General features: G+C 41.4%; 1 protein-coding gene across 2 annotated transcripts; it reads right to left on the bottom strand.

The window, feature by feature from the left end:
* Nucleotides 1-1,588: 1,588 nt before the first annotated feature.
* On the bottom strand, nucleotides 1,589-26,684 carry sdr42e1 (short chain dehydrogenase/reductase family 42E, member 1). Of its 2 annotated transcripts, none has more exons than XM_072595952.1 (4): nucleotides 26,341-26,684; nucleotides 14,262-14,301; nucleotides 12,067-12,153; nucleotides 1,589-5,682 (listed from the first exon to the last, which is right to left on the bottom strand). In XM_072595952.1, the coding sequence occupies exons 3-4, from the start codon at nucleotides 12,126-12,128 to the stop codon at nucleotides 4,584-4,586; spliced, it is 1,161 nt and encodes a 386-aa protein (XP_072452053.1). In that variant the 5' UTR covers nucleotides 12,129-12,153; nucleotides 14,262-14,301; nucleotides 26,341-26,684; the 3' UTR covers nucleotides 1,589-4,583. The 2 variants fall into 2 exon arrangements, with proteins under 2 accessions (XP_072452053.1, XP_072452052.1); XM_072595951.1 differs by lacking the exon at nucleotides 26,341-26,684 and adding an exon at nucleotides 25,463-25,960.
* Nucleotides 26,685-27,780: the final 1,096 nt, after the last annotated feature.

Genomic DNA, 27,780 nt, shown 5'->3' with positions numbered 1-27,780 from the left:
AACTTGTCTTGCTTGTAGATATGCTGGGCCATGGGTTTCCAGATTGTGTTTTGAGATTATGTCTGCTGCAACTGTGAGCCCACAGTGCCTCACGATGCCCAGTTTTGATTTGCAGGATATGTTTACGAAGTATGTCGCATTTAATGGTGGTAGTACCACATACCATAATGGGGGCAGTATCGTCTATGTGCAGGAAGAATTTAAATCTCCAAGTGACTGCTTGGCAGTCATTTCTATCAACACTACTAAATTACATGTCTTTTTAAATTTTGTTTGTTTTCCCTTCCTCTTCAGTACAACATGAATATGTGGAACAATTTTTTTTAAAAATGTGCAAGCACACAAGAGCCAATAGCATATGCAGGGTATACACAGCAAAAAGAAAACATGGCTGGCTTTTGCTATCAGCTATCATTACAACAGGATGTTCCGCTTCTCCTTCCTGCTGCACTCATGATGTAAGAGGCTGGACTGATACTTTAAACATTTGTAAAAGGAAAGCAGGACATTGCCTCGTACAGCACCCTTAGCAATACAAACAGGGATGCCCTATTGTAAAACTAAGTGGAATTTTGATTTCATGAAAAGTGGGCGAAATACACTTTAATGTGAATGCAAGGAGATAATGAAGCTTTTGAAAATCTGAAATGGATCTTAATTTCTCCATTTGCTTTTATCTCATTAACATTTCAAGTCTAACGTGACTCTTCTCCAGAGTAACATCGGTTTCGATCTCAACTAATATGCTACAGAACAGAAAAATAAAATCAGTTTATACAGCATTTCATAACTTAAGGTAACCCTGATGCATTTTACATCAAATGAAGGACATTTGAAGTAGAGCGAAAAGAATGTAGATTGACAAAGATACAAGCTGGTTTGTGGAAACGCAAACATGAAAGAAAAATAAAAAACTTGGGTGACTTGTGTTAGAAAATAACAGATTGAGACAAATATTTTACTCATTCCATCATTGGTTCAGGACCTATTTGTTTCCCTTGAGACACAATTTCACATAAAAGGCAAATAATTATTTAATTATTTATTGGTACAGCTCCATTAGTGACAACTAAATGCAACAATAGAAATGTATCAATAAGTGATACATTTCAGTATCTCAAACAAGAGATTATTCGCAAGTTTGAGAAGATTTGTAGCTCAGGTTGAGGTTCTGGATATAGGTTTGCACACTGAGCTGGAAGGTTCATTTTCAGATGTTTCATCACCATTTGAGATAACATCATCAGTGAGCCTCTGGATGAAGCACCGGTGGCTTGGCTGACTTTCGATATATATGTTTAGGATATAGGTTTGCTTACTGAGCTGGAAGGTTTGTTTTCAGATGTTCCATCACCATACTCGCTAACCCAAGGAAACCTAAACACAAATAGAAAGTGGGCCATGCCACCAGTGCTTCATCCGGAGGCTCACTGAAGATGTTACCTAATATGGTGATGAAATATCTGAAAACGAACCTTTCAGCTCAGTGAGCAAACCTACATGCAAGAGATTATTTTATGGTAAGATTATCTTTTAGAGATGTTCAGATTAAATATGAGGTAGTGTTGTGAAAGAGAAAGAATGCACGTTTAAAAGAAGGGATTTCCATTTATTTTGAATAAATAAAATCTACTGACCAGAGCCCACATGACATCAAAAACATTTCATTTCCTTTTAATTTTGTTATTCAACTGTCCAAAATAAAACACTTTAAAAATATTAGCTGGAACTTACTGTTTAAATAGGCATGTTAATGATATTCATGCACATTAAATTTATCACAAGATTCTGTTTACAGGATATATTTATTTGTTAAAAAAAGATTCTTTATAAAATGTACCATTACACCAGAATAACCCATTTGCTAAACAAAGGTAACACTTTTGGAAATCACATTTAAAAATTACAGCATTGTATCTGCACAAATGATATCAAGTTTAGGACACCAAAGAAACAAATCTTTAAATGATTACTCATAAATTAGTTTTCTGTTTCAATTCAGTGGTGTACAAATTATGCACATTGATATGGGCTCCATCTCAATTTCATCATTTCTAGTTAACAAAAAATTTGCAGCAAATTACTTTTTGAATTTAAAATAAAATCTGAAAATGGATGAATATCCATTATATACATTTCAACCAAATTGCTACATGATTTGCAATGTCAGATAAAGACCCAAAGAGTTATCCAAAACCTATTATCCTAATAATATAATGTGTTATATTAAATAAGCTTTATTTATATCCGTATATTTGTCACTGTTTAACTAGGTGAATGCTTTTTCTCAATTTTAAAACACGTGACTACAGGTATGTGTTTAAGTATAAATTGAAGTTCATATATGTGTGACCAAGGAAGACTGAAAGAGGGCTACACAAACCAATCTGTTTTTAGCAACATGTCAGTTTGCCTGAAGTCACATTTTCTCTCGTAGAAGTGGACAAAATCTCCTGATTAGAATCTGAGCTCAACCTATACTGTGTGTGGCTTTGGGTGAGTGCTGTACTACTGCAGTTCATACTTTCCTGCTCTTAGACAAGCTACCAGTGTATAACAATCTTCTGGTTTGCCCTAATATTCTTACTCCAAAATCAAAGCCTGGCTGGCACAAAATAATGACAATTTTCCCCTGCTTTTTAAAAAAAAGTCTACTTCAAATACTAATTAATTATCAGAAACACTGAGGCATACAGAAGTGGTGTACGAAAATGTTCTCTCATTTATCATAATTTATGTCACCATTACATGTCATGCAGCTTTGGAGAATTATATACTCTTACAATTATAGCATGAATGTAACTGTAGTTTAACCTTCAAACCACTTAAACCATTTCACACAAGTTCCAGTATGAACTGTAAAGTGCTTCATGGTGTATCTCCACAAAAGGATCAGAATACAAATAATTTCTTCAATTCCCTACATTTAGTCAGTTAACTCCTAATAGAGAAAAAAATTGTTTAACTGGCACCTTATGAACCAGTACTCTCAATAAACCGGCAAGAATTATATTCCTGAAATACTGGAAGTTTACTGTATTATCCTGATGTCTGAATAGTTAGTTCAGTTTAAGAGTCAGAAGGGTCTCTATTATATTTAAGGCAATGTTGCATTATTATTTGAGCGATTTATGCTGCAAATAAGGTATAGCAGTGACGTTTCTATGCATTGTTTCTATTACTCTGTATTTTGACATGGATGATGTGGACCTCTTAATCCAAGTGGCACACTCCTGGTCCCATACACAGTGGTTAATAAAAAGTTTGCTGCACTTGTTTTATCACTTTGTTTAACAGTATTTTTTAGTTCAGTGACAAAAAAAGAATTCAATTCCTCTTTAACACTGGTTTGTTCTAAAAACTTAACAGACAAAATTGAAAGGAGGGAACTTGGAGTCGGAGAAGACTATTCACTACTGAGAGGGACCTTGACATTTTTGTGTGTGATATGCTCAAACAGGTTGATGTTAAGGAGAAGGATGTGCTGAAGATTTTGAAAGATGTAAGGACTGATAAATCTCGTGGGCCAGACGGGATATACCCCAGGTAATAACAGGAAGTGAGGGAAGAGATTGCTGTGCCTTTGGCAATGATCTTTGCATCCTCACTGTCCACTGGAGTGATGCCAGATGATTGGAGGTTGGCAAATATTATTCCCTTGTTCAAGAAAGGGAATAGGGATAATCCTGGGAATTACAGACCAGTCAGTCTTATATCTGTGGTGGGCAAAGTATTGGAGAGGATTCTGAGAGATGGGATTTATGATTACTTGGAAAACCAAAATTTGATTAGAGATAGTCAGCATGGCTTTGTGAGGGACAGGTCACGCCTCATAAGCCTTACTGAATTCTTTGGAATGCACTGCCGGCAGTGATAGTAGAATCAGATACATTCAGGGCACTTAAGCAACTCTTGGATAGGCACATGGAATATAGTACAATGGAGGCTATGTAGGTCAGTCTGGTCTTAAGAGTAGGATAAAAGGTTGGCACAACATCGAGGGGTGATGAGCCCGTACTGTGCTATATTGTTCTATGTTCTATGAAATAGGGATTTAAATCAATGAAATATTGCTTCCCCATCTGTATTCTGGAGGACAAGGATAATTCCAAACTTACCCATTATGAATCATTTCCTTCACCACATGATCAAAATTGTCCCTGATGTCTGTGAGTTTTTTAAAAAGAACATTAAGGATTCTGGCTCATTGTTGTGCCTAACAGAGAACTGAAGATTATAAGGACAGAAGACGTGACAGGCATTGTATTGTCTTCTATGCTACATGCCAAAAGCTTTCTTTAAAATTTCCCTTTTTCAAAAAGTATATCAATATTAAAACACTACAATGATACATGTAAAAGAAATAACTGACCGCAATAAAGAACTTGCCATGATGCGACATTTGGACAACTTACAAACTAAACTAGACATTTGTACTTTTGTCTGTCACAGGTTGTGCAGTCTAGTTAATTCCTTGAGATATGGTAACATACTGAGACTCAGGTTGTAGCCTCTATTTTCAAAGCATTCCAACTAGAGTCCAGGCAGTGAGGAATGTCAAATGAAATAAACTACATTGAACACTATGCTGAAACTACTGGAATCCAAGACATGATAACAGCCGACAGCAACATTAAAAAAATCACATCCCATATAAAGCATTTAATATTGTAGCCAGTTACCTTCCGCCCATGACCACGTGTTTTGAACCACTCCACAACATCACCAAGGTTATGTTCCTGTGGGTTGTACCCTAGTTCTTTCCTAGCTTTCTGCAGGCTGAAATAATGAGTGACTCCTGTTTTATAAACTTCTGTGCGAGTCAAAAATGGTTGAAAATTATAAATGCTGCCCACACAAAAATGAATGATTTCAGTGAGGAAAGCAACAAAATAAACCAGTCTGAGTGGCAGCCGAATTGTAGGGTATTTGTATCCAAGGCCTTCTACTAATGGTTTGAAAAATTCGAAGTTATTCACTGGCTTGCCATCAGAGATAAAATAAGCTTGGCCACCAGCAATGTGATTTTTTCTTCGTGTTAGAGCTTCTGATGCCAGTATGTGCGCAGAAACAAGGTTGTCGACATGGACAAATTCCACCAAACTATCTGCTGCTCCATACAAAAACTTGAAGAGTCCACTCTCTATATAATTAACTATTCTGGGAAGATGTCTTTGCTCACCAGGTCCATAAATGCCTGCTGGGCGCAGGGCACAGGTGTATAAAACACCAGTGCCTTTCTTTAGCTTTGTTCCATTTGCTTGAAGCACCTTCATCTCCGCTAAAGATTTAGTCCTTGAGTAATGATCTGGATGAAGATGCAGTGGAAGATAAGGGAGAGATTCATCCCCATTTTTAATTACTTGGCCTCCAAATACAACATTATATGTACTTGTGTAAAGCAGTCTTGATATCCCATTGTTCAGGCAGGCTTGGATCACATGCTCTGTCCCTTTAACATTGACGTCCTCTATTAATTTTTTATTTAATTGTTCCCTTCCAGACATGCCATATGAAGCTAAATGGAAAACACAATCTACATTCCTTATTACATGGTCCACTTCCTGGTAGTTGCAAATATCTCCCTTTATAAAGGCTACCGTGTCAGGCACATGCTGAATGGGCTTTTGGATGTCAAAGAGGATCACTTTTCTGCCCACCCTGTGCAGGGCATAGCCCAACCTGAAACAAAAAAGGCAACAAGCAATAGATCACTCATTACAACAAGCTACTTATTTACATTCACAGTTCACCACGTAGCTTTGTGATATTAAATACTGAAGTGTACATTACCTTTTATACATTAAACATTTAATACAAAGAGCTCCCAAACTAACTTATGCCAAACAAAGAAAACAGTAATCACATGAAGGAAGAAGTTATAGAAAGATTTCTTGTTAATAGCTAGATGAAGGGGAAAAGGAGGCTTGTGTGGAGCATAATTACTGGCATGATCCAGATGGAACAAAAAGTCTGTTAGTGTTGTAGGCTCTACCTATTTTTAAAATTTCTTTTGTAGGACTGGCTAGCCAAGCATTTACTACCCAATCCTAACTGCCCAGAAAAAGGTGTAGATGTAATGTGAAAAATATTTTTCATACTCAGTTATTTGCATTAAATAGACATAAATGCATAGATATTTAATAGTTCATTTAAACTTTCCTGTATTCTGCTTGGCAAAACTAGTTAAAATAGTTACAAAATCATTACTATTGTAACTACAACCCAGGCATTACACTACTGCAATCATGTTCTACAAGTCAGGAGTTTGAAATCCTACAGCTAAAGTCAAAAAGATTAGATTTCTTCCAGTATGGAGACAGGCCATTCGGCCTAAGAAGGCCACACCGAGCCTCCGAAGAGTAACCCAACCAGACCCATTCCCCTACCCTCTCTTTAGCCCTGACTAATGCACCTAACACAATGGGCAATTTAGCATGGCCAGTTCACCTGACCCGAATATCTTTGAGATTGTGGGAGGAAACTCATGCAGACACAGGGAGAATGTGCAAACTTCACTGTCCGAGGTGGAAATTGAACCCAGGTCCCTGGCGCTGTGAGGCAGCAGTGCTGCCCAATAAATCTGATAAACTATAAGCTTGCATCAGAAAATGACTAGGAAAGCTGCTGCCTTAAAATAAATACTCATCTGGGGTTCACTGCTATCTTCCATCATCATAATTAGAGTGGTGCTGGAAAAGCACAGCAGGTCAGGCAGCATCCGAGGAGCAGGAAAATTGACGTTTCAGGCATAAGCCCTTCATCAGGAATCATCATCATGTGTCCAGTCTAGGGAACGAGACTGGGAATGGTGGGTGGGCAACAGAGAACTAGCAACTGTACAGCATCTTCCATGAACTCAGGATGCTTCAACTTGCTCTATGGTGAATGAAGGTTTCTTTGAAGTATAGTCACATTCCTGGATGAAGATACTGATTAAAATTCAAAGAGTGCTTCATTTGAATCTGAAGTGCTTTGGGTTATCCTGAGGACTCAGGTTATACATCAATAAAAAAAAAACTTATAGTTAGACCAAATTCAAAGTAACAGACATAGTTCTACCAGAACCATTCCAATCTAATCTTTTACTTACTGAAGGTTTCGCCTCACTTCGTACCTTCCTGACTGCTCATTAACTCCCAGCATTATACTTGTACAAGGCTACCTGGGAAGCAGATAACTTGGTACAAGAAAATGACATGATACATTACAAAACCATCCAGCAAAATAATTAGAATGTTTCTAGCAAGCTTGAGCCAATCATCAGTATGTAACTTCAATTATAGGGTTCGTCTAAGATAGGCATTTGATTTCAAAAGGGATTCAGAAGGTGCTGTATTCCAAACCATGCACAAATCTAAGATGTTGTTCAAATTCTAATGTCAATTTTCTAATAGATCTGATTAGAAAGCCCTGGTTTGTGCCTTAAATTAGAAAGGTTATTTTGCAAAAGGTGTTAAAAGCAAAATTTAAAAGAATAAAAGCAACATTTTGTTCCTGTAACTACCCAATTATTCCCACACCCTTGCTTCCAACTACGAAAACTACTAATTTCTGCCCTTTCCAACATCGCCTTTTGAAAATTACCTTTGAATCTGTTACCCCACCTCTTGGGGCAGTCATCATTTAAAAAAAGGAAAACTAATACGTGCCAATTTTTAAAACTTTGTCCTTCCTAAAAACCTCATATTTCTTGTTAAGGTTCAGTTTTACAGATCTAGGCACTCTACAACACTCCAGCTGGATTGCTGTGCTTCATGTGAGGCTTTTTGACCAAAAGGAACATTACAACCAATTTTGAATGCATGCTAATCTAACATCCACACAAATATATTTCCAGTAAGGGCTACTGATGGAGTTGGGAGTTTTGGATGACTGCCAGGGATCCTGGATGCAATTATAAAACTCTACAATAATCTGTAATGAGATTGGAATGGAACAATGGCCCCTCTCATTTGTATAGTTCAACTACTCATTGGAGCAAGTGAATACTTCTGCATGGATTACCCAATTCAATAAACCTTGAAGGTGAGCTGTAACTGTAGCAATAAAAGTAGAAAGAGATAGACTCTGCACCATGTTGCACAATGTTTAAAGTTCGGCAGCCAGTGATGAATTTTGAGTTTTCTCAGATTTTTCACATGGGACTGAAAGCAGACAAGAACGTTAAAATTAAGAGCATAGAGAATCCCTGTCCCCATTCTGCTGATACTGTCACAGTTTTCTGCAGGTACAATTGTAAGGGTTTTTTTACACTCAGTCACGAGATGCGGCTGGCTAGGATAACCAATATCTGGGCTCATAGCGGAAGCAGTAATGCAGAGACTTGAACAAGCTACCCTCCCATCTATCCAACCCAAACTTTGGATCCACTACGTGGATGACACCTTTGTCATCACAAAACGGAACAAATTAGAGGTAAAATGCAACGCCATCAACAACATCCCAACCAGCATAAAATTCACAAAAGAGGAGGAGAACGACATAAGACTCCCATTCCTAAACGTGACAGTTGAACGTACAGTTAACGGAGAGCTTCAAACCAGTGTCTACAGAAAAACACCACACATGGACCAAATACTTAACTTCAGAAACATTTATCCCAACACCCACAAACAGAGCTGCATCAAGACATTATTTCAACGAGTACATCGCACTGTAGCACACAAGAACAACAAAAAGCAGAAGATATCTATGCAATGTTTTCACGAAAAATGGATACCCAACCAACAAACATAATCCGCCAATTCCTCAGAAACAAACCCAAACAAGCAGACACAATACAATCAAAAACTACAGCCACATTACCTTACATCAAAGACATATCAGAAATGACTTTCAGACTACTCAGACCCCTTAGTATTGTGGTAGCCCACAAACCTACCAACACACTTAAACAGCGAATGATGAAACTAAAGGATCCATTAAGTACTACCAGTAGATCTAACATCATTTACAAGATACCATGCAAGAACTGTAAAAAAAACCACTACATTGTACAAACAAGCAGAAAACTTGCCACCAGGATACACGAACATCAACTAGCCACCAAAAGACCTGACCCAAGTTTCCATACATACAGACAAAGAAGGACGTCACGTTGACAGGGACAACACCCACATCCTAGGACAGGCAAAACAAAGAAAGAGAGAGCGCGAGAGAGTGAGCGAGGGAAAGAACCTTCATGGCAAGTCCAGTTAATGCAGGAATTGAACTCACCCTCTTGGTGTCATTCTACATTGCAAACCAGCTAACTGACCCATCCTATATGTCTATAACTCTCACTGATTCTAGGAACAGCCAGAGAATGGACTATTCATCCATATGTTTACTGTGTTCCAAGTCGTGTCAGACCTCCTGAAAGGAGAAAATATTTTATTGTGAACTTATTTTACCAGTGATTAAACTTTTCACGTAGTTATCACTGGTATACCAAGATAAACTTGGGAGTGATGAAATTGAGAGATTTAATTGAAGATCAAAAATGTTCAATTTTCAGGCAACCAGATTTTGGGCACCTGTAATATAAGATCCTCTAGAGTCTGCACTCTGAATGTAATAAAAGAGATAATGAAGAAAAGAGAAAGGAGTTAATCACTATCATGAGGTGAATCTCAGATGGTAAGGAGAAACTTAAAGTTAAAAACATACCACATGGCAAGCACTACATTTCTGACTTATGTGCTACATTACAAGAATACTCCAGGCCTGTTTACAGCACATATGAGGTAATAGTCCTCTAATGATACAATAGCTGAGTTGTACTTTTTCAAGTCCGGATTAACAACAAGAAGTCAAATCAAATAGTGGCAGAATTACATAATTCAGAAGGTGGACTGACAATTATTAAACATTTTATGTGAAAGGTATGAATGATCAGAAATCTAACAGTGAATTATGATCCATTTCATACTACTTTTGTACCCTGCCCTGTTAATGAGATCAATTCACTTCAGACTATCCTGTCGATAGTGAATATGAATACTGAGGCACGAATAAGTAGAATGGATGGCTTTGAGATATGTAGAGAAGAGGTGTTGGAAATTCTGGCAAGGGTGAAAATAGATAAGTCCCCTGGGCCTGATTGCATTTATCCTAGGATTCTCTGGGAAGCAAGGGAGGAGATTGCAGAGCCATTGGCCTTGATTTTTGTGTCCTCTTTGTCTACAGGAGTAGTGCCAGAGGACTGGAGGCTAGCAAACGTGGTTCCCTTGTTCAAGAAGGGGAGTAGGGATAATCCTAGTAACTATAGGCCAGTGAGTCTCACTTCTGGTGTGGGCAAAGTCTTAGAGAGAATTATAAGGGATAGGACTTATGCACATCTGGATAAGAATGATGTGATCAAGGATAGTCAGCATGGTTTTGTGAAGGGCAGGTCGTGCCTCACAAACCTTATTGAATTCTTTGAGAAGGTGACGAAGGAGGTAGATGAGGGGAAAGCGGTAGATGTGGTATATATGGATTTTAGTAAGGCGTTTGATAAGGTCCCCCATGGTAGGCTACTGCAGAAAATACAGAGATATGGCATTGAGGGTGAGTTGGAGGTTTGGATTAGGAATTGGCTCTCTGGAAGAAGACAGAGGGTAGTAGTTGATGGCAAAGATTCATCTTGGAGTGCCGTCACTAGTGGTGTTCCGCAAGGATCTGTTTTGGGACCATTGCTGTTTGTCATTTTTATAAATGACCTGGAGGAAGGGTTAGAAGGTTGGGTGAGCAAGTTTGCGGATGATACGAAAGTCGGAGGAGTTGTAGACAGTGAGGAAGGATATGGCAGGTTACAGCGGGATATAGAGAAGCTGCAGAGCTGGGCAGAAAGGTGGCAAATGGAGTTCAATGTAGCTAAGTGTGAAGTGATTCACTTTGGTAAGAGTAATAAAAAGATGGATTACTGGGCTAATGGTAGACTACTTGGTAGTGTGGAAGAGCAGAGGGATCTTGGTGTCCATGTACACAGATCTCTGAAAGTTGCCACCCAGGTAAATAGTGCAGTGAAGAAGGCATATGGCGTACTGGCTTTTATTGGTAGAGGAATTGAGTTCCGGAGTCCTGAGGTCATGCTGCAGTTGTATAAGACTCTGGTGCGGCCGCTTCTGGAATATTGTGTGCAGTTTTGGTCGCCATACTATAGGAAGGATGTGGAGGCACTGGAACGGGTGCAGAGGAAGTTTACCAGGATGTTGCCTGGTATGGTAGGAAGATCCTATGAGGAAAGGCTGAGGCACTTGGGGTTGTTTTCTTTGGAGAAAAGAAGGTTTAGGGGTGATTTGATAGAGGTGTACAAGATGATTAGGGGGTTAGATAGGGTTGACAGTGAGAACCTTTTTCCGCGTATGGAGTCAGCTATTACAAGGGGGCATAGCTTTAAATTAAGGGGGGGTAGATATAGGACTGATGTTAGGGGTAGGTTCTTCACTCAGCGAGTCGTAAGATCATGGAATGCCCTGCCAGTAGCAGTAGTGGACTCTCCCTCTTTATGGGTATTTAAGCGGGCATTGGATAGGTATATGGAGGATAGTGGGTTAGTGTAGGTTAGGTGGGCTTTGATCGGCGCAACATCGAGGGCCGAAGGGCCTGTACTGCGCTGTATTGTTCTATGTTCTATGTTCTATGTTCTATCCAGTTTGTTTCATTAATCAATTTGCAGTTGTGTTCACAAAAACAAATAAAGGTAAAGCCGTCATAGTCCTATGGGATTATAGGTGCGCTCTTGTCAAGAGAGACTACTGGTGGTGGTTTAACCTGAGGGTCACCATGTGGGAAGAGATTAAGCAGGACAGTCCTACAAAAGGTAACTCCAGCCAGTGATTTGTAAACCAGCCATCCAGAAAACTGAGCTAACTAAACCCCAAAGTAAATAGCTCCAATGGAACAGTAATTTCAGAATCAAAGTGGCATACCACTGCAATTTTTGCGAGTTTATGGCCATAGTTTGAAGGTAGCTGCCTACAGATAAGTACAATGATAAGCTTACTGATTAACTGTACCACTTCCAACAAAATTTTAAGACGTTAGTTTTTTTTATGACCGCACAGTATTTAACTCATTTCACGCAATGACTGATCTTACCTGTATCCTAAATAACCTGCCCCGCCAGTGATCAGGATCGTTTCTGTTGCTGAGGTTTCCATTTCTTGAGACAAAAGCTATGGTAGGCTGTTCAAAATAAAATTTCAAGTTCTAAAGATTTGATTATCTTTTAATCTGAATTTTATATTATGTGTGAAGATAAAAATAATTCATAGTGAAGAAAAATACAATACAAATGAATTAAGTCATTTATCCTAAAGGTGCCATTAAAGCTAATTTTAAAAAAAGACAATAGACAATAGATGCAGGAGTAGGCCATTCAGCCCTTCGAGCCTGCACCGCCATTCAATATGATCATGGCTGATCATTCCCAATCAGTATCCTGTTCCAGCCTTATCTCCATAACCCTTGACTCCACTATCTTTAAGAGCTCTATCCAATTCTTTCTTAAATGAATCCAGAGGCTGGGCCTCCACTGCCCTCTGGGGCAGAGCATTCCACACAGCATAACCTGGTGTAAAGTAGACATGTTAAATTTAATAATCCATCTGGTATTTGAATACAGGAAAAGTGACAACTAAAACTCCAATTGATTTGCAACAATTGTAAATAACTAAATCATATGAAGAGATTGTTCATTGTCCGGTGTTGTAGTCTTTAGATTTTAATGCAAAGTTCATAGTAGAAACAGTCATAAAAACAAGTGAAGCAGCTTGAAATTAAATGTACTTCAAAGGTTGAAGTCATATTGATTAACATTTTTACAGATGGGAAGGCAAAATCATTTAAATACTGGGCTTTAGAGATTGACAGAAATCCTAAAACAAATGGTAGTTCAGAAGGTTACTAGAATTAGAATAGAAAAGATAAAGCTATGATGGCGACACAGTGTCTACACTGGAATGGTAGCTCAGAGATTGTTTGTCGTGAAAGTTAAAATTAAATTAATTAAAAGCATTCAGTGAACTCTGAAAGACTGTAAAACCCATGAGCTACAAGGAAGCTACATTATCATGGATTTGGATGACTCTTAAGAAGGTTCTCTGGTTTCAATGAGTGTATGTATGTTGGGAGACATTGGTTGTACTTAAGGACTGACAAACTGTGCTAAAGCTAAGTAGTAGCTTCAGGCAACAAGTGCTGTTGTTAAAAAACTCTAGGCAGTTGCACAGGGAAAGTCGCTGCAAGACAGGTAAAGGAAGATCATAAGTAGTATTTGCTTTAGTTCTACATAGAAATATTCAGGTTTGGAGAAATGCTCGGGCTAGCATCAGCTTAGTGAAGGCAGCTGTCTGAAAGGAGTGGGAATTGTGGTCATAAGTACTGCATTTGCTGAAAGTTGTTGTGTCACCATAGTCTTACTAAACCATAGGGACTGCTCTCATTAGAAGGAGAAGCAATTGCTGGCGATTTAACTTGAGGGCCACCAAACTTCAGGCAAGGGAACAGGTTGAGAAGGAAAGTCCTTCATGGTAACCTCAAACCGGTATGGGAATTAAACTCACACTGTTGGCATCACACTGCTCTGTAAACCAAAGATCTAGTCAAGATAATCATAGGAATCCATTGGAATGTAGTCTCGGGGGAAAGAGTGTAAACTATTTTAAGACATGAGCAGCTTTTGAGGGAATTCTTTGGATCAGGTCGGAGCTGAAATACTTGAGATGCAAAGGGGAGGGCACCAGAAAGACCAGACCAACTGAGGTGTAGTTGGAAGATGGACATCAGAATGATCAGGGATAAGCTACAGTGGATCCATCTAAATGATGTAAAGTGGACAAGTGTGATTTTATCATGACAGCTGTACAGAAACAAGGTTTTAAATGAAATTTGAAGCTAGTGACAGGAATATCTGACTGCATTTGCAATTTGCTGTGCTCTGTAAGGGGTGGGGGTGGTTCAAACATTAAGATCGTTCAATCAGTTGACTTTACTCTCTTGGTAACAACCTGGAATCTTTTGTTTTAACAAGCTTAAATGAAACAGTTACTGGTTTCTGGCGAAACCATAACAGATATTGTAGTCTTGATAAAGAACATACCGAGGCACAATTAAGAGTTCTTGAAAAGTCAGTTTAACAAAGGTAAACCCCCAATATGTTTTTCTGTGAAGTGTAGAAACAGTGAGCAGCTGTGCATAGTTTACACTCCGTTAACACATTTCCAGTCACACTTCAGAAATCAAACTTCAATCATGGCCTTTGACTAACTGAGAAATATCATGGAAGATCTTACCAGAACAGTACCGGAGAGGCTGAGATTATGTGTTGTAATTCTGAAATAAAAAGAACAAATGACTGTTTTCTCACATTATATCTTTACAGATGGTTGAGACCAAAACCATTACTAGAACAGTATACAAGAAAATATTTCAAACTGACCACTTCATCACTTTCAATATGCATACAGATTTCATTTATGGACAAGCCTTCCTGTACTTTCCCATCTATTGGAGTATTTATCTCCATTACACCACTTTTTCCCCTGTGAAGCGGCCAAAAGAAATTCAACAAAAACAGCTACAAAATCATTACTCTGAACATATATCAATTAAAGTGTGTTTTAGCCTCACAGGTAGATGGCAAAAACATCTTGTTGCAGATGGACTATACCCAATCCACTCAGCTGCAAAAAAAACTCTCAAAATTAATCGCTAAAACTCCCACAGGATCTTACACTTGTCTTAAAATGAATGTCCTCCCATTCCTTGAATGCACTGGCAAATTTCCTCTGTAATAACACACCAGGCCTCTTCCACGTCCACTCAATTGCAATCTAATCCTAGTTATTTCAGTGAGTGTGCAGCACAATAAATCCAATTACATGCATTATTAGACAGAAAATACCAAGGTTATTCCGTACATCACCATACACTCTAAAATAAAATGCCTAATTTCATATAAATCCAAGAAACATCAGGTGGCAGCAAACACAGTTCAGTCTATTAATGTTCATCTAACTCCTTAACTCTTCCATTGTAGCACCTACTTGCATTCTGAATGTCTCTAACCTTTCTGACTATAATGCAGTCTGGAAGATTACTTCTAACATTTAACACATCAAATAAACAAGTCTTGGTCTTATTAATAGTTTTCAGCCATTTTAAATATATGCCCTTTGCCCAACTTTACTGTGTTAATTTGAAGTAATAAAAAAATTCATACACAGTTACACTGGTGCCATCCTCTGCTGCATCGATGACTGTATCGGAGCTGCCACGTTCCCACAAGGAGCTTAAACAGTTTTCATTTACCACATCAACACCCACCACCCTGACCTCAAATTCACCTAGCCTAACTCTGTCACCTCCCTTTCCTTCTTGGATCTCCATCTCAAGCGACTGACTCAATACCAACATCTATTTCAAACCCACTAAATCCCACAGCTACCTTGACTACACCTCTTCCCATCCCACCCTCCTGTAAAAACATGATCCCATACTCCCATTTCCTCTGCTTCTGCCATATCTACTCTCAGAATGAGCATTTCAACTCGAGGACATTCCAGATTTTCCCTCCTGTGATCGACAGTGCCCTCAATCGAGTTTCAACCATTTCTGCACCTCCACCCTCGAAACCCACCCCACCAAGGATAGAATCCCTGTGCTCCTCATATTCCACCCCAGTAATCTCCAAATCCAGTGCATCATCCGCTGCCATTTTCACCACTAAAGTCAGACCCTACCACCAAAATGATATTTCCCTCTCCAACCATTCTGTAGGGACCGTTCACTCCACGACTCCCTTGTTGGTCCACATTCCCTGCCAACCGTCTCTCCACTCTTGGCACCTTCCACTGCCACTGTAAGAGGTGCAAGACCCCATAGGGATCATTCCCAATGCAGCAGAGATTTACTTGTATATCCTCCAACCTCATTTACTGTATCCAGTGCTTTTGATATAGTCTCCTCTACACTGGAGAGATCGAGCGCAAACTCACGGAACATCTCTGGTCCAAATGCACTAACCAACCCCACCTCCCTGTGGCCGTTCACTTAACTCCCTTTCCACTCCCCAAGGACATATCCCTTCTCGGCCTCCGACACAAGGCCAACTGCAAACTAGAGGAGGAACACATTTTCTGCCTTGGGAGCCTACAACCATATGGAACGAACACTAAATTCACCAGTTTCCAGATCTCCCCTTCCCCCCACCCCATCCCAGATCTAACCCTCTGACATGGCACCGCCCTCCTGACCTGACCTATCTGTCCATCTTCCTTCCCAACTATCCACTCCACATTTCCAACTGATCTATCATCATTACTTCCTACCTTTGCCCACCTATCGCCAGCCCACCTTTCCCCTAAGCCCACCACCCCATTTATTTCTCAGCCCCCTTCCCCCTTCACAGTCCTGAAGGAGGATTATCCCAAAACGACAGTTCTCTTGCTGCTCTCGCCTGACCTGCTGTGCCTTTTCCAGTGCCACGCTTTATCAATTCCGACTCTCCACTTTCTCCTAGGTAAAGGTGCCCAAGTAATGTCCGCAAGTTCCTAATTTGCTACAATTTTTAATTCTGCATTTGTTACATGAAGTTTGACTCCAAATATGTATTACAAAACTAAGTCAAAGCTATAAAATAATATTGCACCTGAATCATTTGAGTATTCAGTTCTATTTTGCTCAGAGGGTGGCTGGCCTTCAAGAAGCACTTGGTTAGCATTGTTGCCTCAGAGAGCCAGAGACCCGAGTTCAATTCCCGCCTCAGGCGACTGACTGTGTGGAGTTTGCACATTCTCCCTGTGTCTGCGTGGGTTTCCTCCAGGTGCTCCGGTTTCCTCTCAGTCCAAAAATGTGCAGGTTAGGTGAATTGGCCATGCTAAATTGCCCATAGTGTTAGATGAAGGGGTAAATGTATGGGAATGGGTGTGGGTGGCTTTGCGCTTCGGAGGGTCAGTGTGGACTTATTGGGCCGAAGGGCCTGTTTCCACATTGTAAGTCTAATTTAAAGCAGCATTCAAGCTGTCGATAATGAGACTGCTTTCAAACAATGAAGATGTGATGCATATTTGAAAAACAACCAAATTATAGCAGGAGGGTGAGATATTAACTAATGAGTTACGTGGCTTCCCCAAGAATCTTTGAGGATTTAGTATCAATTATTATTTTTGTTTCTACACTGTTTTTTTTTATATCTGATCTTGTTTTTGGCTTGCCCAAGAGTTAGAAAGTGAAAGATAATAGCATTTATAATAGAATGCAAAGGAGTCCACTGAAAATTGGGACAAATACAGATGGCTTTACCTATTTGAAACTGCTCCAATGTTCTTAAAATCTTTACACTTTTCCTTGTCAGTAATGTTAAATGAATATGCATTTCTTGCCAGCCAAACTTGACAAAAGTTAAATCCATGCATTCAGATATTTAATTGGAAAAAATCTCTCCAGTACCCATATCTCATGTAAAATACAGCACTAATTTAGATCAATATTGATCATGAATATTCATAAAACAAGTAATCCTGGAGCTGAATTATTTGCATTCTTGCAGTCCGTTGCACCCGGCTAGGTGATGTGATTTATAGCTTCATACTAAATAGGTAAATTCTATTCTATGAACAAATAATGTCCACTCCTCACTCATAAGGGCAATTGTTAATCTTTCGCCGCAATTCCTCCCACACCATTCTTCGTACAGAATTTGGAGAACCAATTCATTTCCACACTTTATATGCAGGATATTTCCTCACTCAATACTCCATTCCATTCTTGCTTTCTACTTTTTAAATTATAATGCTTGATCTCCCAAGATGTGCAGATGAAGTGGATTAGGTAAAAACAATGACTGCAGATGCTCGAAACCAGATTCTGGATTAGTGGTGCTGGAAGAGCACAGCAGTTCAGGCAGCATTCGAGGAGCAGTAAAATCGACATTTCGGGCAAAAGCCCTTCATCAGGAATACAGGCAGAGAGCCTGAAGGGTGGAGAGATAAGTGAGAGGAGGGTGGGGGTGGGGAGAAAGTAGCATAGAGTACAATAGGTGAGTGGGGGAGGGGATGAAGGTGATAGGTTGGGGGGGGGGGGGGGGGAAGGGTGGAGTGAATAGTTGGAAAAGAAGATAGGCAGGTAGGACAAGTCATGGGGACAGTGCTGAGCTGAAAGTTTGGAACTAGGGTAAGGTGGGGGAAGGGGAAATGAGGAAACTGTTGAAGTCCACATTGATGCCCTGGGGTTGAAGTGTTCTGAGGCGTTTTTCCTCCAGGCGTCGGGTGGTGAGGTAGCAGCGGTGAAGGAGGCCCAGGACCTCCATGTCCTCGGCAGAGTGGGACGGGGAGTTGAAATATTGGGCCACAGGGCGGTGTGGTTGATTGGTGCGGGTGTCCCGGAGATGTTCCCTAAAGCGCTCTGCTAGGAGGCATTCAGTCTCCCCACTGTAGAGGAGACCACATCGGGAGTAACGGATACAATAAATGATATTGGTGGAGGTGCAGGTAAAACTTTGATGGATGCGGAATGCTCCTTTAGGGCCTTGGATGAAGGTGAGGGAGGAGGTGTGGGCACAGGTTTTGCAATTCCTGGATTACACCTCTTCCCACCCTACCTCCTGCCAAAATGCCATCCCGTATTCCCAATTCCTCCGTCTCCGCCGTATCTGCTCCCAGGAGGACCAGTTCCACCACAGAACACACCAGATGGCCTCCTTCTTTAGAGACTGCAATTTCCCTTCCCACGTGGTTAAAGATGCCCTCCAATGCATCTCATCCACATTCCGCACCTCCGCCCTCAGACCCCACCCCTCCAACCATAACAACGACAGAATGCCCCTGGTGCTCATCTTCCACTCTACCAACCTTCGCATAAACCAAATCATCCGCCAACATTTCCGCCACCTCCAAACAGACCCCAGCACCAGGGATATATTTCCCTCCCCACCCCTTTCCGCCTTCCACAAAGACCGTTCCATCCGTGACTACCTGGTCAGGTCCACGCTGCCCTACAACCCACCGTCCCATCCTGGCACTTTCCCCTGCCACCGCAGGAATTGCAAAACCTGTGCCCACACCTCCTCCCTCACCTCCATCCAAGGCCCTAAAGGAGCCTTCAACATCCAAAGTTTTACCTGCACATCCACCAATATCATTTATTGTATCTGTTGCTCCCGATGTGGTCTCCTCTACAGTGGGGAGACTGAATGCCTCCTAGCAGAGCGCTTTAGGCAACATCTCCGGGACACCCGCACCAATCAACCACACCGCCCTGTGGCCCAACATTTCAACTCCCTGTCCCACTCTGCCGAGGACATGGAGGTCCTGGGCCTCCTTCACCGCCGTTCCCTCACCACCCGACACCTGGAGGAAGAACGCCTCATCTTCCGCCTTGGAACACTTCAACCCCAGGGCATCAATGTGGACTTCAACAGCTTCCTCATTTCCCCTTCCCCCACCTCACCCCAGTCCCAAACCTCCAGCTCAGCACTGTCCCCATGACTAGTCCTACCTGCCATTCTTCTTTTCCACTTATCCACTCCACCCTCCCCCTCGACCTATCACCTTCATCCCCTCCCCCACTCACCTATTGTACTCTATGCTACTTTCTCCCCACCCCCACCCTCCTCTCACTTATCTCTCCACCGTTCAGGCTCTCTGCCTGCATTTCTGATGAAGGGCTTTTGCCCGAAACGTCGATTTCGCTGCTCCTCGAATGCTGCCTGAACTGCTCTGCTCTTTGGGGACCGGGTGGGATGATCTTCAGAGAGTCAGTGCAGACTCAATGGGCCAAATGGCTTCTGTCTGTGCTGTAGGGATTCTGTGATCTGGTTTCTACTTTGTATGCAAGTCATATTGTATAATCTCTCAGTAGTGGTAAATATTTTGCACCTCTGCTAATCCCAGTGCTTTTCACAGGAACATTAGAAAACAAAATCTGATACTCAAACATTATCAGATGAACTAAAGCTTGATCAATAAAGTGTTATGAAGATATGGGTGTACTGCATCTTTAAGTTAAAAGCCAGCAGAACTACCTGACAGCACCAAGTGTTCTGAACAAGATATAATGTAACCTTTAGGCCCAGCAGCTAGTGTAGCTGTTGCCTGGAGACAAAAAAAAACAAATTTGAATTAGGCCAATCAGTTTAAATTATATAACGAAAAATACCAAACTCCAATCAAATTTGAATTTAGTATATTGACAATATTAAAAGCCAATGACACAATCCGATGCTCTGGAGTATAAGACTGGGAAAAATTGAACAGCTGAGGGAGAACTGCCAAGAGACCACAGATGTAGGCTGCTAGTCAGAACTCTGAGAGGTACTTGTCTAGAAACGGAGTTTGCACAGGGAACAACATCAACACCGACCTGGACAGCAAATCTACAGAGGAAGATATAAAAAGATGATTCAACTGCTGGCCGGTTTTGAAATATGAATTTTTCAGTAAATCTTAATTGGAGGTTTTGTCAGACTAGTTTTATAGAAGGGAAAGTAAAAGATAGGTTAGAAGAAGGAGGTGTAAATACTGGTTAGTAAATTATTCTCTGCTATACTTGAAGAAAAAAAGTTGCTAATTCTTAGCCTCTTGAATTTTCACAGATTATTGCATGGGATAAATCTTTTCTGTGTTGGTTTAAATTATGTCTGGGGGAGGGGAGGGGTTTAAATCCTGTGTCGTTAACAGTATGGGGGCTCATCGTCAGGATTTGAACTGGTTTTAAACAGCTTTGATTAGATTGAAGGGTACAAAAAAAAATCCCAGCAGATTTAAACACTTGCAGGTTAGTGTCCTAGATCTTTAAATAAAATGTAGGTGAGACAATTTGTTTAATTTCGGTGACTTGTGGTTGATCAAATTAAAAGTGAGAGAAATGGCTCTTAAAATTGCTAGAGGGGTTCTGGAATTTAAAGATGATTCTCAAATTTGCTAAGAAACTTTAGAAGCAAAGAAAAAGGCCATACTTTTAGATTTGGAGTTGTCGGTGTTGGACTGGGGTGTACAAAGTTAAAAATCACAACACCAGATTATAGTCCAACAGGTTTATTTGGAAGCACACTAACTTTCGGAGTGCTGCTCCATCCACCTGATGAAGCAGAAGCGTTCCGAAAGCTAGTGCGTCCAAATAAACCTGTTGGACTATAATCTGGTGTTGTGAGATTTTTAATTCCATACTTTTAGAATTAGCAAAGAAATTAGATTTGGTTTTAACCATGGACAAAAGTAAATCTGAGATTGTAAGGGAATTACTCATTTAGGTGTGTCAGAGAAACAGACAAGTGTAGTAGAGGTAGAAAAACCTAGGCTCTAACTCCATTTTCCCGAGTTATAAGATAAACAGAGAGAGAGAGGGAGAGGGAAAAGAAAGAGAGAAAGAGAAAAAAAAAAGAGGGAGAGAGAGAGAAGAGAGAAGGTTCTTAGCTGAGCAAAAGAGGGAATTGGAACTTGAAAAGTTGCACCTTAGTCAGCAAATTCAAGTTAACAGGATGGAGATTAAAAGAGAAGATAGTGACACATACAAATGTCAAAACTCTGCCACATTTTAATGAGAAAGATGTTGAAGCCTTCTTTACTTCATTTGAAGAATTGGTTAGGTATGGTCGGAGGATTTATAGTTAATGCTAGTCCAGACTAAACTGGTAGACAGAGTTAGTGAGGTATTTGCCGCGGTGTCAGATGAGGGGTCATGAGATTATGGAGGAGGTTAAACAGGCTATTTTAAGTGCTTATATTTTGGTACCAGAAGCATATAGACAGTGCTTCAGAAAGATAAAGAAGGAACCAGGCCAGACTTATGTTGAGTTCGAAAGAATTAAACATAGTCATCTTGATAGATAGGTGCGTGTTTTGAAAAGACATAGGATCTTTGAGGCTCTAAAAGAGATTATTTTGCTGGAAGAGTTCAAAACCTCACTTCCACAGATGGTAAGAGTACATGTGGAGGAATGTATAGTTCAGGAAGTGAGAAGGGCAGCAGAATTAGCAAATGAATACAAGTTGGTGCAGAAGACAACCTTCCAGCCAGAATTTTGTTCTGTGAGGGATAGAAGTTGGGAGAAGGGGCTACACTACAAAACCAAGATTAGAGAAAACTGTTAAGAATTTACCACAGGATAAAAAAAGCAGCCCAACAGGGTGGAAAGGAGGTAAAAGGCCTCAGGTGTTTCCACTGTGGTAAAGCAGGACATGTAAATTCACAGTGCTGGTCATTAAAGAAATGTGCTTTCTTTTATGCTTAAATATTTTCTGTATTGCTGGTTTAAATTAAGTGGTGGGTGGGGGTTTACCCCGTGTCCTAACAAAAGTAGGTTTTAAGGAGCATTGCACAGAAGGAAAAAGAGACAAAGATTAAAGGACAGAACTTCAGATCTTGAGCACAGGCAGTTAAAGGCAAAACTGCTAGCAGTGTAATGATTAAGTTCAGAACGGCTCAAGAGACTTGAATTAGATGAGCAGAATCTTTCAGAGCTGTGGTAGAGGTGGAGATGAGAGATTAGGAAAGGGTGAGGCCATGGGGGAATTTTGAAACAAAACTGAGAATTTTAAAACGAAGGCTTTGCTTAACGAGGACATGACATAGGTCTGTAAGAACATGGCCAGTAGCTGAATGGGACTTGGTGCAAGTTGGGTCACAAATAGAGATCTCGTTTGAGCTGCTAGAGTTTTCCATTCCTTCAATACGTTTAAATGGTGAATTATATCTTCTTTGTGAATAGTTACCATGGACTCCATACAGACTTATAATGATATTCAATATGTACACCAATAGCAGTTTTGAATGAGAATATACCATCCATAATACCATTAAATGGTATCAGTCCAACTGTTCTTCTCTCTCTTTGGATTCTATCTTCACCTATCATTTACTCCTTACTCCCTCCCCTACCTTAATATCTGTAAATAAATGGTATTATGCCTCTAGATTCCTCAGATTTGGTCTTCATCTTATAATTTAACTTTACTTGAAGCGTTACACACATGCATAAACGGGTTCCTATCAAGGTTAAGTACTAAAGAACTTCCTGGCGTTCATCCATTTTTATTTGTTCAAGGGATGTGGGCATCACTCATTAATCTAGAATTTTTAAAAACATGTTTCCAATTGATAGTAATTGAATTTTCTTCCTACACACTGACAGAGAAAGTGATGATTGCAGATGCTGGAGAGCCAAAGTTGAAAAGTGTGGCATTGGAAAAGCACAGTATCCAAGGAGCAGGATTGTCGACTTTCGGGCATAAGCCCTTCATCAGGAATGTGATTCGGCATTGTGTCTACCTAAGGCACTAAAAGGCAGCAGTTCACCATATCTTCTCAAGGGCAACAAGAAATGCTAGGCAGTCCATGTTTCATGAACAAATTAATTAAAACCACAACCTAGGGGTTGCAACCCTCCAGAATTGCCCTGGAGAGTCTAGGAATTAATTTCCTCGACACCCTGGTTCAAACACTGGAAAAAGAAATATGTGAGCAATGGTTTATATTTTTAAAAGTTCTTTTGTTAAAAGAAAGTCAAGAATGTGCTCATTTGTTATCCTGATTGGAGTGAGGTGATGTCAAGTATGGAACAAAAACAGAAATTGCTGGAAAAGCTCAGCAGGTTTAGCAGTGTCTGTGGAGAGAAATCATCAGTTACATTTCTGTTTGAGTGATCCTTCCTCAGAACTGATAGTAGCTCGAAAAACATTGGTTTGTATGCAGAGGATGGGGAGGGTGTAGATGGGATGGAGCCCAAAGCTGGAAGAACAGCACCTCATTTTGCACTTGGGAATGCTGCAGCCTTCTAGACTCAATATTGAGTTCAGCTCTCCTATATCCTTACTGCAACCACCACACACTAGGCATTGTTATCACAGATAGTAATTGCACACCAGGTATGGTTAGCCACTAACAGTCCCCATTAATAACCATTCATACTCCTACCCAGATCATTATCCACTCTTATCTGTCCAACTGTTCTTCTCTCTCTTTGGACTCTATCTTCACCTATCATTTACTCTTTACTCCCTCCCCTACTCTAATATCTGTAAATAAGCCAACATTTTCCTAGCTACTATCAGTTCTCAGGAAGGATCGTTTGACGTGAAATGTTAACTTTGATTTCTCTCCACAGATGCTGCCAGATCTGTTGAGCTTTATTTAAGTCAAGTATGGACACAGTAGGTGACAGCAGGAGCTTGGTGGAGGGCAGAAGACTTAGAGGTGGGAATCAAAACAGGCGGCACCTTTTAGAATCAGATACAAATGGGCAGTAATACTGACACCACACATTCAACAGAACAGGAGGTCTCATATTTAAACAGGTTTGTCACCAATATGAAAAATGACAGTGATCAAACAGGCACAATAACTGATTCAAAGCAGTGAGGTCTGAGGCTTGACACAGTTATGCAAGAGACATGGACATTAATGTTGAAGGAGGGAGGACTGAGAGAGCAGGGCAGGGAGTACTACTCCTAGTCCCCTCTCGACCAATTAATCCCCTACCCTCCCTTCATTACTGTGCAAACCTCCACCTCTTTCTTTGGTCTTCACTCGACCTATCTCGCTGAACTTCATTTCAAGAACACACATTTTATAGACTTACAGGGAATGCCAAATGTCAATTTACACTGACATATAATTATCCTTTGCATCTACATCAGAAAGTGGTAACATCATCATTTGGACCATTAATTGAGCAGCCCAGGGTAATGTTTCAGAGAACCTGAGTTCATATCCTAATGTTGTAGATAGTAAGAATCAGAATGTTAAATTCTGGAATAAAAATGTAATTTCCAATTTTGGTAAAAGATGGAGTCATCTAGACGTGAAATGGCAGCTTGCTGTCTCTCCATGGATGATGCTGCCTAACCCACTGTGATCTCCAGTACTTCTTATTTTCAGTACAGGTGCCAATATTTGCAGTAATTTGCTCCTATGTCAGGTAAAACCCCCATCTGGGAGACAGTGAGGTCTGCAGATGCTGGAGATCAGAGTTGAGAGCGTGTTGCTGGAAAAGCGCAGCAGGTCAGGCAGCATCCCGAGGAGCAGGAGGATCGACGTTTCAAGCGGGGAGCCCTTCATCAGGAACGAACGATGAAGGGCTCCAGCCCGAAACGTCGATTCTCCTGCTCCTCGGGATGCTGCCTGACCTGCTGGGCTTCCCCAGCAACACGCTCTCAACTAAAACCCCACCTGGTTCACTCACTCGCGCTCTTGAGGAAGAGCGACCCGGCTTGACCTGCTCTGGCTTACAGGCGAGTCACCCGGACAACCGGGGAATGGGCGGTACATGCTGGTCTGGCTGGAGATGTTAACGTGATCACGGCAGGAATCTGTCCGACCAGAGCTGCTGATTCCCCAGGCCATCCCCCAGTGAGAAATCTATAACAGGCAGAAGGACTGAGAGTTGTGTCTCACCACCCCCACGCTTTAAAAATACAAGACCCCCCCCCCAAAAAAAGCCATGAAGCTCCAGCTCCATGACTGTAAGTTTATATCAGGAAGTCAACAGCAGGATTACCTCCTCGACCGAGTGAAGGCCTCTCCCCGACTCTCCAACCACCGGGCGGTTACCATGGCACCACCCACAGCCACCGTCATTTCCGGGCCTCGGTCACGTGATTTGCACTTGAAAAACACACACCGTGGCCCAAGGCTGCAGACGGGGCATTCAAGATTGTAAATCAGAGACGCCGAAAACTCAAAACTCGCGGCTGCAGTGACGCCCAATCCCGTCGTCAGCCTTTATAACCGTTGAAAATATGGAGGCCACCATCAAAGATGGCGGCCGCCAGCGCCGGGAATCGAGCGCTGCCATTATCAAAGATGGCCACCGCCTCCGTCCACACTGGGCCTCCAAAACGTTAACACTTATCTCGCTCCATAGATGCTGCCAGACCTGCTGAGCTTTTCCAGCAACCTCTGTATATTTGTGCCAGCGTCCGGTCAGGTGATTCCACTTTGAAAGATAACAAAGTAGACAAGGCAGAAAGGGCACAGCAAGCCGGACAGCATCGGCAGATGCGGAACTGAAGGCTCATGATCAGAGGTAACGTCCACCGACGGTGACTGGTGTTGTTACAATGAAAGATGGCGACCACCAGAACCTCGAGCGCTACCATCATCAAAGATGGCGATCAACCGCGAACCGCAGAGGGTACCGCCACGATCAAAGATGGCGACCCCCAACGTGGGTGTGCCGCCACGAACAAAGATGGCGGGCGAGCAGCTAGGCGGGTTTTCCCGAGGCTCGGCGGGAGGACGAGGGAGATGGCGGGGAAAATAAACACCGAGCAATGCGCAGAGCTGGCAGTTAAACTCGCCGCTGTCAACGAAACTCTCGGTATTTATCCTGCACTATCACTGACTACGTTTCGCGAGTGCAACAAGGCAACTTACCAGAAACAGGAAGAGCTGGAGAAGGGGCAACGTTGACTCTTTTTATTTCTCTCTCCTGATGCTGCTGGGATTCTCCGCTAATTTTGTTTTTGTTTCAGATTTCCAACGTTTGCAGTCCTTTTTGCATTTTTTGAAAATTGTTGTTGTTAAGGACGCTTTGGGTGCCCGGCGGTGACAATATTCAGGGGCTTTTCACAGGCCGTTCCTGATTTTATAAACTTATCAAGTTGTCGCCTTTTGTTTGGGTTCAGAGTTGTTGGGGGTGGGGAGGTGGCTGTCTCCAAAAGTGGTGCATTCTGGTGGCCGAGAGAGAGAGAAAGTCAGACAGGCTGAAGCAGCAGCAGCAACAACAACAACAACTTGCCTTTTGTATTAGCGCCTCGAACTGTCCTGATGTGGGTAGGGGTGTGGGGTCAAAGAAGACTTGCATCTATATAGCACCTTCCAGGAATGCCTGGACATCTCAAAGCACTTTACAACCGTGAAGTACTTTTCAAGTGTAGGCAATGTTGTGGTGTGGCTATTCCAGCAGTCAGTCTGTTAACAGCCATCTAAGAATGACCAGATTTTTAAAAAGAATACACAGGGAAAAGAAAATCTTCAGCAGCGGATGAAGTTAAAAATCACTCAAACATCTGGTTATAGTCCAGTAGGTTTATTTGGAAGCACTGCTTCTTCATCAGGTGGTTGTGGAGCACAATCATAAGACACAGAATTTATAGCAATAGGATTGCAGTGTCATGGAATGTAGTTTAGATTAGATTCCCTACAGTGTGGAAACAGGCCCTTCGGCCCAATCGGTCCACCCAGACCCATTTCCCTCTGACTAATGCACCTAACACGATGGGCAATTTAGCATAGCCAGTTCACCTGACCTGCACATCTTTGGAGTGTGGGAGGAAACCGGAGCACCCGGAGGAAACCCACGCAGACACAGGGAGAATGTGCAAACTCCACACAGACAGTTGCCTGAGGCTGGAATTGAACCTGGGACCTTGGTGTTGTGAGGCAACAGTGCTAACCACAGCCAATGGATAAGGCAGCGTCTGTGGAGATAAACAGACAAGTCAATGACTTTTTTTTTTCATTCCTTATGCTTTCATTGGCATGAGAATTCTTGTAGAAGGCTGTGTATCTGGAGTATTATGTCAAAAATCTCACTGCCATGCGAAAGCCCAACAGGTTTATTTGAAAACACTAGCTTTCAGCACCTGATGTCATGTGATTTTTGACCTTGTACAACCTAGTCCAGGACTGGTACCTCCACATCTGGAGTGTTATGTACAGTTTATCATGTAAACTCGGTGGTTTCACGGTTCCAGGGACCTATGTTCAGTACCACACTGTTTGTGTGGTGTTTGCACATTCTCCCCGTGTCTGTGTGGGTTTCTACTGGGTGCCCAGGTACCCTCCCACCATCAAAATTTGCAGGTCAGGTAG

The sequence above is a fragment of the Chiloscyllium punctatum genome, chromosome 26 (assembly GCF_047496795.1).
Source record: "Chiloscyllium punctatum isolate Juve2018m chromosome 26, sChiPun1.3, whole genome shotgun sequence".
Taxonomy (NCBI): domain Eukaryota; kingdom Metazoa; phylum Chordata; class Chondrichthyes; order Orectolobiformes; family Hemiscylliidae; genus Chiloscyllium; species Chiloscyllium punctatum.
Note: the sequence above shows the minus strand (reverse complement) of the source record. Positions and strands in the feature narration are given on the sequence as shown.